The sequence below is a fragment of the Alexandromys fortis genome, unplaced genomic scaffold, assembly GCF_014885135.2.
Source record: "Alexandromys fortis isolate MF-2015 unplaced genomic scaffold, M_Fortis_MF-2015_v1.1 scaffold_338, whole genome shotgun sequence".
Classification (NCBI taxonomy): Eukaryota; Metazoa; Chordata; class Mammalia; order Rodentia; family Cricetidae; genus Alexandromys; species Alexandromys fortis.
This window is the reverse complement of record NW_026068212.1, coordinates 196874-214419: the sequence shown is the minus strand read 5'-3', so window position 1 is coordinate 214419 and position 17546 is coordinate 196874. Positions and strand designations below refer to the sequence as shown.

General features: G+C 44.6%; 1 protein-coding gene and 1 long non-coding RNA gene across 4 annotated transcripts in view; one reads left to right on the top strand and one right to left on the bottom strand.

Moving 5' to 3' along the window:
* The window catches only part of LOC126493355 (uncharacterized), a 43260-nt gene extending 36665 nt beyond the window's left edge, over positions 1–6595 (bottom strand). For 2 of the 3 annotated variants that reach the window (XR_007589792.1, XR_007589791.1), the window contains exon 1: positions 6465–6595. This is a non-coding gene — a long non-coding RNA (uncharacterized lncRNA). The remainder of the gene's footprint in view (positions 1–6464) is intronic. The other variant, XR_007589793.1, reaches the window with a different exon arrangement.
* On the top strand, positions 6009–8318 carry Gadd45a (growth arrest and DNA damage inducible alpha). Its single transcript, XM_050130344.1, has 4 exons — positions 6009–6209; positions 6295–6396; positions 6484–6721; positions 7633–8318. The coding sequence occupies exons 1-4, from the start codon at positions 6166–6168 to the stop codon at positions 7744–7746; spliced, it is 498 nt and encodes a 165-aa protein (XP_049986301.1). The 5' UTR covers positions 6009–6165; the 3' UTR covers positions 7747–8318.
* The last annotated feature ends 9228 nt before the right edge of the window (positions 8319–17546 follow it).

Below are 17546 nucleotides of genomic sequence, written 5' to 3'. Positions count from 1 at the left end.
ATTTATTTTTTTAAAGATTTCTGTCTCTTCCCCACCGCCGCCTCCCCTTTCCCTCCCCCTCCCCCAATCAAGTCCCCCTCCCTCGTCAGCCCAAATAGCAATCAGGGTTCTCTGCCCTGTGGGAAGTCCAAGGACCACCCACCTCCATCCAGGTCTAGTAAGGTAAGCATCCACGAAACTGCCTAGGCTCCCACGAAACCAATAGGTGCAGTAGGATCAAAAACCCATTGCCATTGTTCTTATTACCCTGTGGCTGATTGTGTAGCTGGGTGGCTAGCCCCTGGCATCCTCCTCTCCTACTTTCCTGGCTCCTCCTCTTTCTTCTCTCTTCGCTATCCTTCTATTCACTCTGACCGCCAGCCCCATGTATTTCCTCTCTCCTGTCTAGCTATTGACTGTTAACCTCTTTATTAGACCAATCAGGTGTTTTGACAGGCAAAGCAACACAGTTTCACAGAGTTAGACAAATGCAACATAAACGAATGCAACACATCTTGGCATCATCAAAAAAAAAAAAAAATTCCACAGCATAACAAACGTAACACATCTTAAACTAATATTCCACAGCAGGTGTTAATGGAATGGTTGGGAAGTGGAGGGATGAGAGTGGTCAATATGTATTTTGTGTATGTGTGAAACTGTCTAAAACAAATTAATTAATAGGTTAACATTAACAGTATGTAGTAGTACTAGTAGTCTAGCCACAAGAGATCACTGGGTCTCGCTTTCTGAATCACAGCATGATTAAATCAGTGCTGGTCAGGCTATATTCCCACCTAGAAGCCTGATGGGGAAGGATGTGTTTCTAAGCTTCATAAACTATTAGAATAATTAACTTTCTTGTTACTGTAGTTCGTGTCTTTCAAGTCAGCGATGGAAAAGGATATTTAGTCTCTCTTTAGAGAAGGTCTAGTTCTCTTCTAAAGACCTCAGCTGGGGTTGGAGAAAGAACTTCACTGGTAAAGTGCTTCTGATGCAAACGTGAGAACCTGAGTTTGGTTTTCTAGGAGTCATATAAATGCTGAGTACAGTGGTGTCTACATAATAATCTCAGCACAAGGGAGGGTGAGCCAGTCAGACCGTTGTGGCTTGCAGGCTGGCCAACCTCCCCTATGTGGTCGGCTCTGGGCCAATGAAACAGCTATCCCAAAAAACAAGGTGTCTGGCTCCTCAGGTTGTTCCCTGAATACAACATAGGCAGGCACACACATGTACACACACATGAACATGTACCCACACAGTTTATTTGTCTGAGTCAGGGCTGTTCAGGAGAATTTCCCTTTCTTTCATCCAGAGTCAACTGATTAGGGACCTTAATTACACCTACAAAGTCCTTTCCTCTTCGCATGGAATGTAAAACCATATTGTCATATTTTATCAGTTAATCAAGTCACAAGTTTTACTCATGCTTGAGGGAGGGTAGAGAGCGTTTTGGACTTTTTCCCATCACTGTGATGGTCCAAGAAACAAAACCTTGATGTTACATTCTATTTTAGACACACTTATCTTTGCTCCAGAGAAAACAGAACACCTGACATCAAGAAGGTGGGAAAGACTTGGTACAGCTCAGAGTTTCCAAGACTCTGATGACTGCGGCCGGTTCTGAGACCATCGTGGCCTGGGAGCATGAGGCAGAGGCTGCTTACTTACCTTCTCATAGAAGGGAGGCAAGAGAGGGGATGGGACCAGGAACTAGATATGTCCTTCAGAAGCACGTCCCCAATTGCCTACTTCTTCATTTAGCCCCACGATCCTAAAGTTTCTGCTGCCTTCTAAAGTAGTACCACCAACTTTAGACCAAGCCTTCGACACCTGAGCTTTGGGATGGAGGAGCGCCTATCATATCTAAGCCACAACAAATTGGGGAAATGATGATTCTAAGGAAAGACACAGTTTTAGGTGACCATCAATCATGTCTAAATAATCTTCTGTAAGAAAAGTAGAAGCAAACTCAGAGACTTGCTTTGAAAGGAAATCGAATCAATCCTATGCAGATAAAGAAGAGCAACAAAAAGTTGAAGCCTCATTATTTTATAACTTATGATTTTCAGTTTGGAGCAGGGGATGGTGACCCTACTCTGAAATCACAGGCACTTTTTTTTCAGTAGTACTGGTTACTTTTTGAAAGAAGGAAACATTCTAATTCTCTATTAAAGAACAAGTAATAGAAATGCACATAGGATAAGATTGAGGATGATGCCACGAAGACTTTAATATGCAAAATAGCAAAATAACTTAAGAATTCTTCAGTACATATTTTCCCATAACTCCCAGATACAATCACTTAGAATTTTTATAAATATAATTAAAATGTCACTCTAATCATCTGTACTTCAATACCTGGGACTACCTGGAATAGTCTAAAAATAACTTTAGGAGGGTGTGATGATGATGGTACATACCTAGAATTCCAACACGCAGGATGCCGAGGCAGGGGGATTGAGAGTTTTATGCCCTGTCACAAAATAGTAACGGTGCTGTGATTCAGGATGTATAAACCAAGTAAGCTCTTTCCACCCCAAAGCCTTCCGTCCTGGTGTTTTACCACGGCAAAAGAAACACTAACGAATGCAGTATCTTTGCATATTGGGGCTATGCTGACTATAAACATCTATGACTATAATCCAGGTCTCTAATATATAGCTGCAGTCCAGAGGGAAGCTGAATGCAGCTCCCATTTCCTCCACCTATAGCAGGCCCAGAAGACAAAATCCCCGATGAAACACTCCGGGCGGACTCGGCAGTGAGGAAACACAACATGAGCTGAGTCACATGGCATGGTTATTTCTGAAGACCAGAAGACTCCTTCAAGACTTGGAGGATATGTTTTTCTTTAATAAGGCTAAACATAGCATGGAGAATAATTTTTGATGGACTAATATCATATCTTACTATTTCATACACATTTTGAAGTTAGCATAGCTGATTTCACTGGGGTACTATTGCACTACATTCCACCTGAATTGGTGTAAACAGGCCATGGTTCTGCTCTCCCGCAGCTTCCATTCAAAAGAGAAAGTTCTAGCTGAGGACAGTGAATACCGTTTTGTCTCAAAGCACGAGTGTGAAGCTATTATTGGTTGTCACGTTGACTATATCTAAACTTTGAAAATGGGGGGGGCACACTGGTGATTCTCTTTTCTTAATTTGAAGTAGGAAGAGCCACTTCTAATCCAGATTCTGAGGCAGGAAGACCCATGCTTTTAATTTGAAACTTGAGGTGGCAAGGCACACACCTTTAATGCAGGTCTTGAGGCAGGAAGACACACCTTGAATCTGGGCCGCACCTTGTGCTAGAAGCCTATATAAGGATATGGAAGAAGGAAGCATTTGCTCTTTGACTGTTTGCTCTAGCCTTACTAGCAAGTCTCTTCCTTCACTGGCATTAGAGCCTACTTCTCCATGATTCCCACATCTACCGAAGACCAACTGCGACATCTAACCTCATGGACTGAGCAACCTCTGGATTCTTGGACTTCCTGTTCACAGCCAGCTATTGTTGGACTAAATGGACCATAGCCTGCCTGTAAGTCATTCTAATAAATCCCCTTTATATATATGTACACACACACACACACACACACACACACACATGCACTCATTCATCTTATAAGTTCTGCTACTCTAAGGAATCCTGACTAAAACAATGTGTATAACAATTAGATCATGGAGTCTTTGTAGGCCATAGACTAGGAATTGTTTGGTGCTTGTCTTGTTGAAGTAATGTGAAAGTGGGTTATCTGAGAACATGCACAGGACTGTGGGATCGTAAGGTCTTGGTTAACGTTCAGATTCTTTTCAACTCATGACACCCACTGTACTGCTGAATGTACGACTTGTGCTGGGTGTTGAGGACACAAAATTAATGAAGTCATAGTGTCTACTGTCACATGATCCTCTAATTCTCTGTCAGCTTGCAATCACAATTCCTTCCAGAGAACTTCTAAGAAATCTCTAATGGGTAGAACCTTGGAGTCTAGGGAACACAGTTCACCTGTCTCTAAATGATGACTCAGATAGTTTTGAGCAATTTTAGTTTTGCAAAGTGGAAAATGCTTTACTGCTCTCCTCTGTTAGTTACTTGTCTTGTTGCTGGAACAAAGTATGTGACAGAGGTAGCTTGAGGAAGGGTTTATTGTGGTTCACAGCTCCTGGGTACAGACCGTCATGGGAAGGCTTGACAGCAAGAGCTGGAAGTGGCTGTTCACCTGGCCTCCCCAGTCAGGAATGAGTCAAGAATGACTTTCTTTTTTACACAGAGAGGACCCCCAGTCCATGGAATGGTGCTGTCCATTTAGAGGGGAGGTCTTCCCACTTCAACTAACCTGATCTAGATGACCCATCACAGACATGCCCAGAGGCTTCTGTTGGTGGTTATTCTAGATCACCATTAAGGTGACCACCACTATTAACACTATTAACCATCACAATCGAAGCCTAAGCTTCAATGTTGAAATTTTGTTCCTTTTGTTATTTTGCAGGGCTAGGGCTCAAAGTTTGAACTTGGGCCTGGAGCATGCTAGGCAATGTCTCTATCAATGAGTTAGACTCTCAGGCCCGATGATGCAACAAGCAGATCTTATGTAAAGACTTAAGGCACAGGCATGAGGTAGGATAAGCCATATACAGACACTTGTTCCTTTACTCAACACTGTCTCTCAGTGACAAAGCCTTTAGGGACTGAATATAAGATTCCATCTCCACTAAGTGAACCAGCCTATCACCTTTCCATTAAGTTAAGATCAAGAAAATTGGAAATTATTTTGCCCACAAGAATAAAAACTTAAGGATGCAAAACTCACATGTACCCCTGCAAAATTTCCTTCTGTAGCTATACGCTGCGCTGTTATGAACGCAAGCATATGGGACCCAGTTTCATCACTTTTTGGCTACTTCAGTAGGTTCAGGCAAAGCTTTCTATTTATCGAATAAGCTCATAAAACAAAGGGACTTTTGAACTACTCAGTAAAAGTCTGCATTAAGAATTGCTTTTAATGTGTGACTCCTGCTTGCAGTTATGAAGGTTTGCCTTCCAACCTACAAGTTGCCATTATCTCAAAGGTGAAATTTTAGCACATGGCTAAAATGTCCTATGGTTACAGTTTCATGATTCAGCGTCAGTAATTCAGAGTGAGATCATAGGCAGTGGAAGGCACTGGTTGTCATCCTCTTCTGCCTGTGAAGGGAAGCTCAGGGAATGGCATCAGCACTTTGAATTTAGACTGTGGCTCTTATGAGGACCATCATTTGTCTCAGCTCTGACTGGCTCAGAAGGCGCCTTTGGGAAAGATGTTCAGAATCGGGTGAATTTGGCTCATGAGGAGTGAGGTCACCAACTTCCCCCCACCTTACATGGAGCGGGCAGAAATTTTACCAGCTTTTTTTGCAGCAAAGATTCCAACTTGAGACTGTGCCATCACTACACACCAATGTGCTGGGTTTTCTCTTTGTACCCAACAAATTCTTGTAACCAACGAAAAATAAATCAGGGCACCAAAAGAATACTACTGTGAATAAGCAGCATTGCCTGAAACTTACATAGAGATACCATCTCTGAAGCAAACGCTGCCTGGCACATCTGGACACTTTTTAAAATATAATCCGCTTACTAATGACGGCTAGGCCCGGGTGCATTGACCCTGGAAACAATTTAAAAGCAGCCCCTTCAGACAAACGACACGAAACGACAATCAAAAGATGTCCACAACTAGAAAAACAATAGGCAGGGCTGTTCCAGTCCGAGCTGAGGACACTTGAACCCCTGCAAAGCCCTCCGCACCAGATGGCTCCACCAACTCCCCGAGCTGGCTCAGGACCCCACCAACCCGGTTTCTGCACCACTCTCAACCCGTGGGCTTCCCTCCCGCGTAGCTCCGCCCACTTCCGCTCCACTCAGCCGAGTGTCAAAGTCTGCTAATTTGCATAAGCCAATGGCTGCGTGGCATGCAAATAAGGCCGGCCGTGGTTGGCTGAGGGGTAGCCCCATAACTCGGGAATCGGGCCCTTTGTCCTCCAGTGGCCCAGAGGCAGCAGTGCGGTCGTCACGTCACCTACGGATACTTAGGCGAGCGAAGCGGGCGGGTGGGAGCGAGCGCAGAGCCGGCGCCGCGCACTGGGGGGGCAGGAGCAGCCCGCGCGCCGCGTGAGGGATTTCGCACTTGCAATATGACTTTGGAGGAATTCTCGGCGGCAGAGCAGAAGACCGAAAGGTAAGTGTGTCTGCGGACTCGGGGGCCGCTGCCCCTCCCGCGGCCGGGGACCCGGCTGACCCGCTCTCGCCCCGTCCGTCTGCAGGATGGACACGGTGGGAGATGCCCTGGAGGAAGTGCTCAGCAAGGCGCGGAGTCAGCGCACCATCACCGTCGGCGTGTACGAGGCCGCCAAGCTGCTCAATGTGTAAGTGGCCCCGGCCGCCCGCACCCCCCGCCTCCAGACCCTGCGCTCCCTGGAGCGTGTGCACTCACCGCTGCCTTCTGCCCCCAGCGACCCCGACAACGTGGTACTGTGCCTGCTGGCCGCGGACGAGGACGACGACAGGGACGTGGCTCTGCAGATCCACTTCACCCTCATCCAAGCATTCTGCTGCGAGAACGATATCAACATCCTGCGGGTCAGCAACCCGGGCCGGCTGGCTGAGCTGCTGCTGCTGGAGACCGACGCGAGTCAGGCGGAGAACGGGGGTGCGGCGCAGCCCCCTGACCTGCACTGCGTGCTGGTGACGGTAAGGGACTCGGGACTGCAGCCGGGAATTTACTGGGGTGGACCTCGGCCGTGCTGGACGCTGATCTCGCGGGGGTTCTGATGGTACCGAGCGTGTCTAAGCTCGTGGGTGGCCTCCAGCGGCGGAAGATATCCCTGTGAGTCAGCAGGCTGCCCGGCTACCCCTGCCTACCTCGGCACTACCTCGCGTGACTAATTCTTTGAGCAGGACAGATTAGATAAAGCCAAATAAATACCCGGCTCACCCTTCATTAAGAAGTCAGTTTCATTCTTCATTTGCTGTCAAAGCTAAATATAGAAAGAGTGTAGGAGACAGACAGACCTTATTAATTCCCTGGAGATACTCTGGAGTGTACAGAGTGGAACTCTTTCTCTGCACCTTTGTGCTTGTTTAGATGGTCCCTCTCCACGCACCTACCCCTTTAAAAATGTCTGGGATGGATAGTGTTTTCAGAGAGAAATGTGCTGTCCTGATCCTCTGGTTTTTTGGTTTTGTTTTTTGTTTTTCTTTCTCTGTTTTGACCGGTGTAGGGCAAGTGGCAGCCTGATTACTTTTGCTCCCAGTGAAGAGTGCCCTGCGCCGTCAGGGAAGATAAGAACTGCTGTTTAGTTTAGCTGCCTGCCCTGCAGCTCTCCCAGCTGTGCTCCCAGAATGGTTTTCAGAACTATTTTACTTATGACCCCACTGGTGTGCATGCTTGCTTAGGGCGGACTTGTGAATGATAACCTCATGCAGAGTGGTACAGATAACTATGCAAAACTCTGTGTGGCCCAGTGTGTATTACAAGGTGTTTAGACTTTGCCAAATGCTATTTAACAGAATGTTCAGGTTTTGGCCCTTTCAAAAGTAGTACTATTAGAAGCATAAGCTGATCATTTTATGGGGAAATATTTTTTTTTATTTGTTCTCAGAACCCACATTCATCACAATGGAAGGATCCTGCCTTAAGTCAACTTATTTGCTTTTGCCGGGAAAGTCGCTACATGGATCAGTGGGTTCCAGTGATTAACCTCCCGGAACGGTGATGGCATCTGAATGGAAATAACTGAACCAAATTGCACTGAAGTTTTGAAATACCTTTGTAGTTACTCAAGCAGTTACTCCCTACGCTGATGCAAGGATTACAGAAACTGATGTCAAGGGGCTGAGTGAGTTCAACTACACGGGGGCTAGGAGATGACTTTGCAGATGGAGAGAGGTGGAAATAAAGAAGGAAGCTGTGTTGAAGCAGAAATCTACGTCAAAAGGGACAAAAACTACAAAGAACTGTGCAAGAAAGAAAACTATTAATTTAGGATGGCCGAGTTACATTAAAATAAGCCAAATATTGCTTTGTTGAAACCTTAAATGTGTAGCAATAGTTTGGTGTTTGTTTTGTTTGTTTGTTTGTTTTTTCTTTGTCTTTATGCCCTCGAGTAAAAGGAAAGTGAAAAGGATTAATTGTATTTTAAAGCCACAGGTTAATGTATTTTGATGAGAGGTTAAATTCTCAGAAGTTTTATTATAAATCGTACTAAGTTATTTTATGATATGAAAAGTTATTTATGATAAAGTTTTTGAAGCACAATATCTAAAATAAACTAGTATGAAATAATTACATCATTTATCAATGTGTGGTTTCTGTTTTACAACACTGACTCTGTTAAGAGACATTTTATTGAAGACTTGCTTTATACCAGCCAGGAAAATGGGCGATTTTAGAGGGGCTTGCGTAAGGGAAAAAATAATGTTTAGAGATTCACCTTGCAAAGTCTGAATAACTGCAATTCGTTATTTTAATACTATAAAAAATGCATGCAAAATGTGGAAACAGAGGAGGGCAGCCAAGACCATTTGAAAGACGAGAGGAGCTTTTGCTGAGGAGAAATCATTTTCTTGGGGTCTTAAGAAATGAGCTTAGTTTCTGTAGCTAGCAAGAGGGAAGAAATACTGCTAACAGCTACAGGAGTTTGTCCAGAAGTGTGGAGGCCTGAAAGATCACAGCCTGCACAGGGACCTACTGCTGCCTCTGGTGTAGAAAGATAAGGGCTGGAAGGAGTAGGTGGGGTTAGGGTCAGACTGACAGGCATTCTTAGGTAAGTGAGCTTCCCTTTGTAAACTGGCTGCAATCTGCAGAGGCCTTCAGTCTGCAGAAGAAAGAGACGTGGTCAGTACTGTAGGAAGATAACATGGGGCTGTAGGGGTAGTTAATTGTGGGAATGGCTGGCTGTACAATACTAGTGTAGACCCATGACAAAGGGACCAGTGTGGTGCCGCCCTTAGTCTCTTCCTAGGGTGTTGTGCCTTTAGCTGTATTTCCACTGCTGCTGTGAGGAATCCTATCTTGTCAGGTGGAAGAAATGGCTGAGAAGAAGGAAGCCAAAGGAAGGGTGCAGTTGCCGCCTTTCTGTGTCGGTTCACAACTACACCTCCTAATTAAGTGCAGCGGTCCTGTGCAGGCAGAGCCACAGAAAGCAAAGGTGCATGCTGAAGACAAGGCCTGCCAAGGCTGGGGACGGTTTCCAGCTCTCTCTCAGGAGCTGGTTGGGCCCCCTACTGTTTGCCACCCTTCCTGTGACAATCAGGAAGAGCAGGAGAAACAACAAAACCCTCAAGCTGCATCTCTCAAAGGCTTAAGAACCCTCTGCTTTCTGGCTCTTAGATATGTGTGTTTCCAGGCCTTCTTTCTTCTAATCCCAAACAACTGGAATAGTAACATTTGCTTTTTATATTAGCAGAAGATTTGAGAGCAGTGACTTTTAAGCAAGACCTTTAGCCTTCCCACTACAGGCTCAATCTGTTTTCACAACTGCTGTAGTTCATGAAATAGGATGAGTAAGTTAAACCAAGCAGGAAGAGTGGAGAAAGGCAGCTGTTTGCTGGAAAGAGCATTGATGACAGCCGGGTCTCTGTTAGGCTTCCTCCATCCTGATTCTTTCATCTGTAAAATAAAGACCACATTACCCATCCTACAGAGGTGCCTTTTGTAGTTTATAATATATTGGAAGGATGAACTAATGTCTGGTCCATAGATGTATCCATATAGTAGGTGTTGAGTAGATATTTGTTAAATAAGTAAATTATTAGAAACAGTGACTATAAACCCGGGGCTGTGGTTTAGTGATCAAGCATTATGAGATCTTGCATTGACAGTCTCTCCGGACCGGGGAAAAATAATTACTACCTGGTACATGGTATTTGCTCAGATGATAGCAATGGGGGAGAACATTTAAGGCCTCAGAGAGATCTGTTACTTATCACACATTCTTTAAAGGGGAGTCTGACTCACTTAAATCACAGTGCTTAGCGATACGAAGTAGCCGGACACAATCTTAAAGTCGCGCCATTTGTTGAAGACCTCAGTAATAACTGCAGTCAGGTATTCTTTTGAGTTTTGCTTAGTTGTTCTTTCATAACATAATTTAAACATGACTGATAAAATCTAATTATGAGCCTGTGGTGGTTCAATAGGTGCTTGTCACCCACACCTGACACCCTGGATTTGATCTCTGAAACCCAAAAAAGAAGAAAATTGACTTCTGAAAGTTTATCTCTGACCACGAGTGCTGTGACATGCACACACCTATCTACACACGCACACACACATACACACACGCACACGGATGTGCACGTCACATTAATAAAATCCATAAAAAAATCTATGAGCTAATTGTAAATCAGTACACAAGTGTATGTATAAAATATGCCTCTAACTTATGCCAATATTTAGTAAATTTCTTTAAAAACTATTAAACAAGTTGGGGGCAGAAGGATTACTTTGAATTTAAGGCCATTGGGCCACATAGTACCAACCCAGCCTGGTGTGCTCTTAAAAACCAAAGCAAACAAGTCACCTGGCTTCCTTATATAAATGGACAAAAACTTTACATACCTGCCTAGGATGTGTTATTTGTTGAAAGGTGGAAAATACCTATTTTTCCACAGGTGACTTCACCACAGAGTCATTGTTGCTTCTGTCCTTGTCTGATTAACCAGGGTCTTCCATAAGTTAAAACTTTATAAATTAAAAGAGTCCATGAAAGTAATTAATTTTTTATAATAAACTATTTCCCAAACTAAATAAAAGGAGTTGTTTGCAGAAAAGAGCTCCTAACTAGAAACTTCTAGTGTGCTTTGTGACCCTTTAGTAACTTATGAAATAACTGTTTCCTTTCCCTTCAATCCTAGGTATTTTATTCTTTGTCAGTAAAAGGTCTGCTTTCTTCAAATGAACAAAACTCGATGAAACTGACACACCACCAAGCCAGGGTCCCTTAAACTAGGAGCTGAATCTTAGTGGTTTTGTTTTTCTTTTAAACAACTCCTATATAAACAAAGAACTTGAGGGAAAAGTTGTTTTTTATGAAACTATCGAGAATTATTTAGTGAGTGTTTACTACATCATTAGCCTTGACTGAAGAGACACTTGGCCTTAGGGAGCTCACAGTCGAGTGAAACAGAAAGTCCATTGATGTGGACTGAAGCAGAGCCCAGCAAGGGGAGGCACAGAGGACGATTGTGGTGGTGTGGAGGGAAGAAGTTTCCTCAGGGCAAACAGAAGAGAATGGAGAAAAAGGTTGTAAATCCTTTGATCAGAGTTAGCTCTGTATTTTGCCAACAGCATAAAAATGCTTGACTGACAGACAGGATATACCTCTGCTAGATACTGCAGAGCTGTAGCTATGGGACCTCTTGGCACTGAGAAGTTTATAATTTATAAGGAAGTCAAGCACCTTCCTATAATGGATTTATTGGATGCCTATCAGGCACTTGGCTATAAAAGCAGTCGTGACTTACCTTCAAGGGTGTGTGTGTGTGTGTGTGTGTGTGTGTGTGTGTGTGGTTAGGAGAGACAGGTCCAGTGACCCTAAGGTTGAACCATTTGCCAGTGAAACTGAAGCAGTTTGCTGAAGGAGGAGCTCAGGTGGTGGGGTTAACATTATTGCTGGAGGAGGAAGCACAGCACATGGTATGTTTGGGGCCAGCTCCTGGGGCATGCTACCCCAGCCTCATGCCAAGGGCTTCACCAATTGCAGCTCACTAGCACTCACAGCAGTCCTATGCCAGTAGGCTCTGTTACTGTCCCATGCTGGAGATGAAAGGAGACCAACTGGCCCAGAAACATATCGTTAGTGAGTGGCAAAGCCAAGATGCATCACGTCCACCGATGATAGGTAATGGGGCAGGAAAGATGGAAGGCACCAAACCATGGTTTTGTTGAAAGGCAAGCCTTTCCCGACTTGGTGATGGAAAGCTCTTTAAAGATAACTAATAGAGTTGGGCTGTGTAACTATGCTGGGAGGAATGAAGACATTCTCCTGTAAGAATGCCCCTCCCTTTGGCTATCAGACTGTTCAGACAATGGACCCCTCAGAGCTGGAATTCCCCCAGGAGTCTCCTGCTGAGAAGAAAAGGGCTGGCAGCGGCCAGTCAGCAGGGAAGATTTGTCACACAGTGTGGAACACTTGCAGGAAAGACCTGGAGGCAGGAGCCAAGACAATGAATGATGTGTCCAGAATGGGGAGGGCTACCCCTTGACCAGGACTACACATTTCTTGCTCTCAATTTAAATTGAAACCTCATGCCAGGACTTCAGGAGGGGAGGTCACTAAACCTCTTATTTGTTCCTTTTCCCAATGCGAATCTCCTTTTTCTGTATTTCACTATTGTCTCTTTAACTTCCTATTGAGGCTGGGTGGTTAAATGTAGCTTGTTGGGATCAGGGCAACTCCAGTAACAGTGGGGCTGTTGCTCAGTGGTACAGTGCAATGGGAAAAAGAACATCTACACACACATAAATTACACACATATTTATGTGGCACAACAGAGAGAAGAGATAGGATGCTATCATACCACGAGAGCCTGGAAAAGATGATGGCAGGGTTCACAAGATCCCGAGAGGTTAGAAAGCACAGCCAACTGAAATTTTGGGCACACAATATTTAACAATTAAAAAAAAAAAATCAGGTGGAAAGTCGAGCGGTGGTGGTGCATGCCTTTAATCCCAGGACTTAGGAGGCAGAGGCAGGCAGATCTCTGTAAATTCGAGGTCAGCTTGGTCTACAAGAGCTAGTTCCAGGAAAGACTCCTAAGTTACACAGAGAAACCCTGTCTTGAAAAACCAAAAATAAATAAATAAATAAAAAATGCATAAAAATCAGGTGGAATATACTTGAACATGGGCAAGTTTCTATTGTTTCTTGAAACTTTACTGTCTAGAGGGACTCAAAAATCCATTAGATAAATTAGTCAAAATAAAGGCAACAATTCAGTTTCCAGAGGCATTGAGTGCTTTCCTAATCTGCTTCCTCCTCACCAGGGGAGCTCCTGGAAGCGCTCACCTTATCACCTATCCATGTCTATACAAGTGCTCACTTTAGTTCTTCTCCTTTCATTTGGGCTATCAGAACACTTTTGTTCCAAGTCCAGCGTTGCTACCTATGATCCCAGCATTCTGGAGATTGAGGCAGGAGGATTGCTGTATAGCCAGACAAACATCCAGGGCGGAGCACAAGCTGTGTGCTCAACACTGTGCTAGTCCTTGCTCCATAAGGTTGATTGCACGTGGTTTCTGCCGGCAGCCGCCAGACACACACACAGACAACTTTCAGATCAGTGTGGCACCAAGGCAAGCTTGGCAAACATTCCCAACCGCACCCCTTTGCCTGTGCAGTGTGATGGTCAGAAAGCCTTCCAGGAATGGGTGATGCCTGACCTGAGTCAGGAAGCCTCATTAGGATCCTCTTAGAGGGGAGGGTGTGGTACTCACGGATCTCCCTCTGTACTGTTGACCCAGACTTAGTTGTTAAGGGAGGAGAGATTGGCAAGGTGGAAAGACAGAGACGCATCCAGGGCTTTGCAGGCCTGTCACAGAAGCGTGAACTTTACTCGGGCAGACAATGAGGAGACTAGGGATTATTTATTTGTTTGTTTATTGACAGGATCTTGAGTAAACCTTGAACTCAGTATTGTAGCCAAGGCTAGCCTAATCCTCCTGTCTCACCTGCCAAGTGTTGGGATTACAGGTACATTCTATCACACTTGTCTTGAGGATTTTTATACTCCCTCCTCCCCGCAACCACACTCACACACAAAGTTCAAATCAGAATGTTTTCTTGTTCTCTCTTTTTGGTTTCTCGACTTTTGGTGCCTAGGTCATAACAAGCGGCAAGGATCTGGCTGGCTTCCTAGGCAGTGAGTAGGCTGATTACCGCTCCTGTCTGCCTTGTTCTCTGTCCTGCACTTTACCACCCTCTGGAATCAGTCACTCAGTCTCAGGGTAGACTGTGTCATGTCCATGGAACCTATCCTCTTGACCACAGTTTGGGGATAATGAATGTAACTCTCCAGCCAATCAGAGATTTTTCCCAACACCTTTATTCCAGAGAAGAATTTCTTCTGGTGCTAGCTGGAGGATAGACACAGGCATCATTGCTGCTGACTCCAGAGATGGAGGCTGTTTATGTTTAGGGCAGAGGAGAAGCTGGAGAGCAGAGCTGAGCTTAGCTAGACCTGAGGGTGAGCCCGGGGATTCTCAGTGATGTCCTTGAACCAGTTTCATTTGCAGCTAAAAGTAGGGTAAATCAAGACAAAGCCCCAATGTCCATTCAGTGTAGGAATGTTTCCAAAAACTGAGAAACTAGGGGAGGGGGTCTCAGACCAATGGGAGACTCAAGCAGCCTTGAGTTGGTTCTCAGTTTGAAGAATGGGAGGTAGTTCCTGAATGCCTCTTGCTCTTTCAGATAAGACAACTTAGTGGTAATAGTGCTACCCACTCAACTTTGGGGAGGGGAGAGTTTAGCCTTGGATTAATATCTCAGATCCTAGTATGAGTGTCAAAAATGTCCAGTAGAGGGCTGTCAAGATGGCTCAGCTGTGAAGAGCACTGGCAGCTCTTTCAGAGGGCCTGGGTTCAGTTGCCAGCACTATATGTTAGCTCATAACCATTTGAAACTCTAGTCTTAGGCAGTTCGACACCTTCTTTTGGACTCTGTGAGCACTGCACACACTTACATCCAGGTAAAACTCTTATACACATAAACTAAAAATAAGTAAATCTTTAAAAAATTATGTCCCATAAGGCAGACATGGTGGCACATACCTAAGCCTGAGCTATTGAAGCTGAGCCTGGGGGAATCACATGAGCCCAAGAGTTCAAGACCAATCAGGGTAAAACAGTAGAATTCCTACTGAGAACAAAACAGCAGGAAAAAGCCAATACCACAAACAGAACAAAACCTAGATTGGGCTTGGTGTTATTGACCCATGACCTCAGAACAGGGGGACAATGGCAGAGGGTCACTGAAAGTTCTCAGCCAACTTGACCCACACAATGAGATTTAGGTCAGTTAGATCCCATCTCAAAAGCAGAAAAAGAAAAAGGAGACGGAGAAAGGCTCTCTGCACCAAAACAAAGGAACCCTAAGGAAAAAAGGCCACACCATCCAACCTTGAGCATAACGTATGAAGAACTGGTGTGACCTCCTAAGAAAAACAGGGAAAGCCAGAAAAGCCACTGGGGGTCATGCATAGAAACCTGAGGCCATGGTGGAAAATAAGAGACAGACAAGAACAGGAGGTGGAGGGACAATGGGGAAGTCCAAGGTCACAGAGGATGGTGGGAGAAGAGAGTGGTCACAGTTAGGAAGGTCAGTGATGGAATGCTCTACCAAATCTGGAAACTAGGTGTGTGTGTGTGTGTGTGTGTGTGTGTGTGTGTGTGTGTGTGTGTGTGTGTGTGTGAGAGAGAGAGAGAGAGAGAGAGAGAGAGAGAGAGAGAGAGAGAGACCAGCTTCATTCTAACAATGGCAGTAGTAAAATCCAGGTCGTGGCTTTGAATGGGCTATGTCTTCACGGAGTCTGACAGTGATAGAGATGTCTAGCTTTGGGGTAAGTTTCTAGAATTTTAGGTGTACATATCATCATCATCATCATCATCATGGTTTAATAATCCGGAGTTGTCTTAAGCTTACTATGTAGCTGAGAATGACCCTAAACTTCTGATATTCTTGCTTATATCTCCCAAGAGCTATTACTACAGGTATGGGCCACCACAAACAAGTCACATGTATAGTTTTTGTATGTAAAACATGCTTATTCACACAGTGGAGAAGAAGCTGAAAAGTTTCTGATGGAGGACTTGAACAATGAGCAACAAAAGGATTATGAAATACCATTGGGGCCCAGAAGAGATGGAAACAATGCAGGCACATTTCCCTCACTATAGTCTCCTTTTCATTGTAAATATCTTCATAATGAAGATGTCCAACCCATTTGGGTGCAGCTTTGGTGGCTGACTCAAACTTTTTTTTTCCAGCTGTATTCCCCTTCCATTCTTTGGCCATAAAGATCTTTGTTGATCTGACACCCCATGCTTCTTGAGAACCTAGACCTTATGCATACATTATTGTTATGGTTAGCCTATCTCTTATGGTTTGAGTATGAAATGTCCCCCCCCCAGGCTTATGTGCATAAATACTTTATCTGTCACTGATAGCACTGTTTTTGTGGACTGATTAGGTGAAGCCTAGCTGGAGGCAGTGGACCACCGCAGGTAGGACTCATGGGTCATACATAGCCTGACCCCTGCTCTGGCTCCAGTTCTCTGTGCATACGATTCTGCTAAGATATAAGGAGTTGTGCACACAGCCACAGGTAACTTTGACCTAGAAGTCTCCCCACCAAGACAGTGTATCATTTTAAACCATGCACCGAAATAAATGATTCCTCTATCATTGACAAGAAGCAACTAGTCCACAATCCTTTCCCCAGTCTTCACCAAGAAGGTCCTACTTGCCCTTCAAAGTCTAACTGATACTTTCTCCATGAAACTGCTGCTAATTCCTCCAGGCATAAGCAACAGCTAACACAGCCCTTGCCATGCCGGGTAGTAACTTTCATCCTACTGCCCATTCTCCATTATTTCCAAACAAACTATGATGCAACTGACCTGCCTGGGGCAATGGGGAATGAAGAAACAACAGACATATGTACAGCAAAGCTGGTGGTAGTGGGCCATGCTCTCCGATGTAGATGCACCTGTAGCTGGGAAACTCAGTGTTTACTACATGCAGCTGAAAGAGGTGGTTAGCCAATTTGGATAAGGGGGTCTCTGTAGAGGAGCAGTCTCAGGCTGCAGTCGCAGCGAGGAGGAAGCTGTGGTTGATACTTTCAGCACATATTGTCAACATCCATACCGGAATCAAGGGAAGCCCTTGCCATTCCCAGGGGTCTGAGGCGCTGGCATCCTTGACATGGCCAAGCTCACGTCAACACCTTCACTCAGGACTTCAGCAGCTCCCTGCAAAACTGTTTTTGCCTTTTTGGAGTTTATCTAAAAAAGTATGGTTCTTAAAGTGTATTACAAAGAGTATATTTCTTAGAGACAATTAACACTGAAAATACATTTCTGTGATTCATTTTTTCTTTAAAACTTCTCTCTAATCCTGGTGAATGAACTAGACATATATAAGTCCATAGCTAAAACAGAAAGTGACTCTTCAGCACCTCTAATAGTACACAGAAAACTCATATTCTTCTCGGCCTCACAGTTCTGGACTTTGCTTCTCTCCAGTTTTCTTTTTTCCCCAGTGGGAAGCATGAAGACCCATCAGTACTATAAATTACGCAGTCAAGTTCCCCACATTTGGGGAAATTGTAGGGGTCGGCACATTGGGAGTGCAATGGATAAGCCTCACCCTGGGAAAGTCACCTTGGCGACTGTGCAGACTAGGTTTTATTACAACTTGACACAAGCTAGAGTCATTTTAGAAGGACAGTAATTTCCTTAACTGATGACTAGTGGGAGAGGGCCCAGCTCACTTTGGGAGGTGCCTCCCCCAGGGGG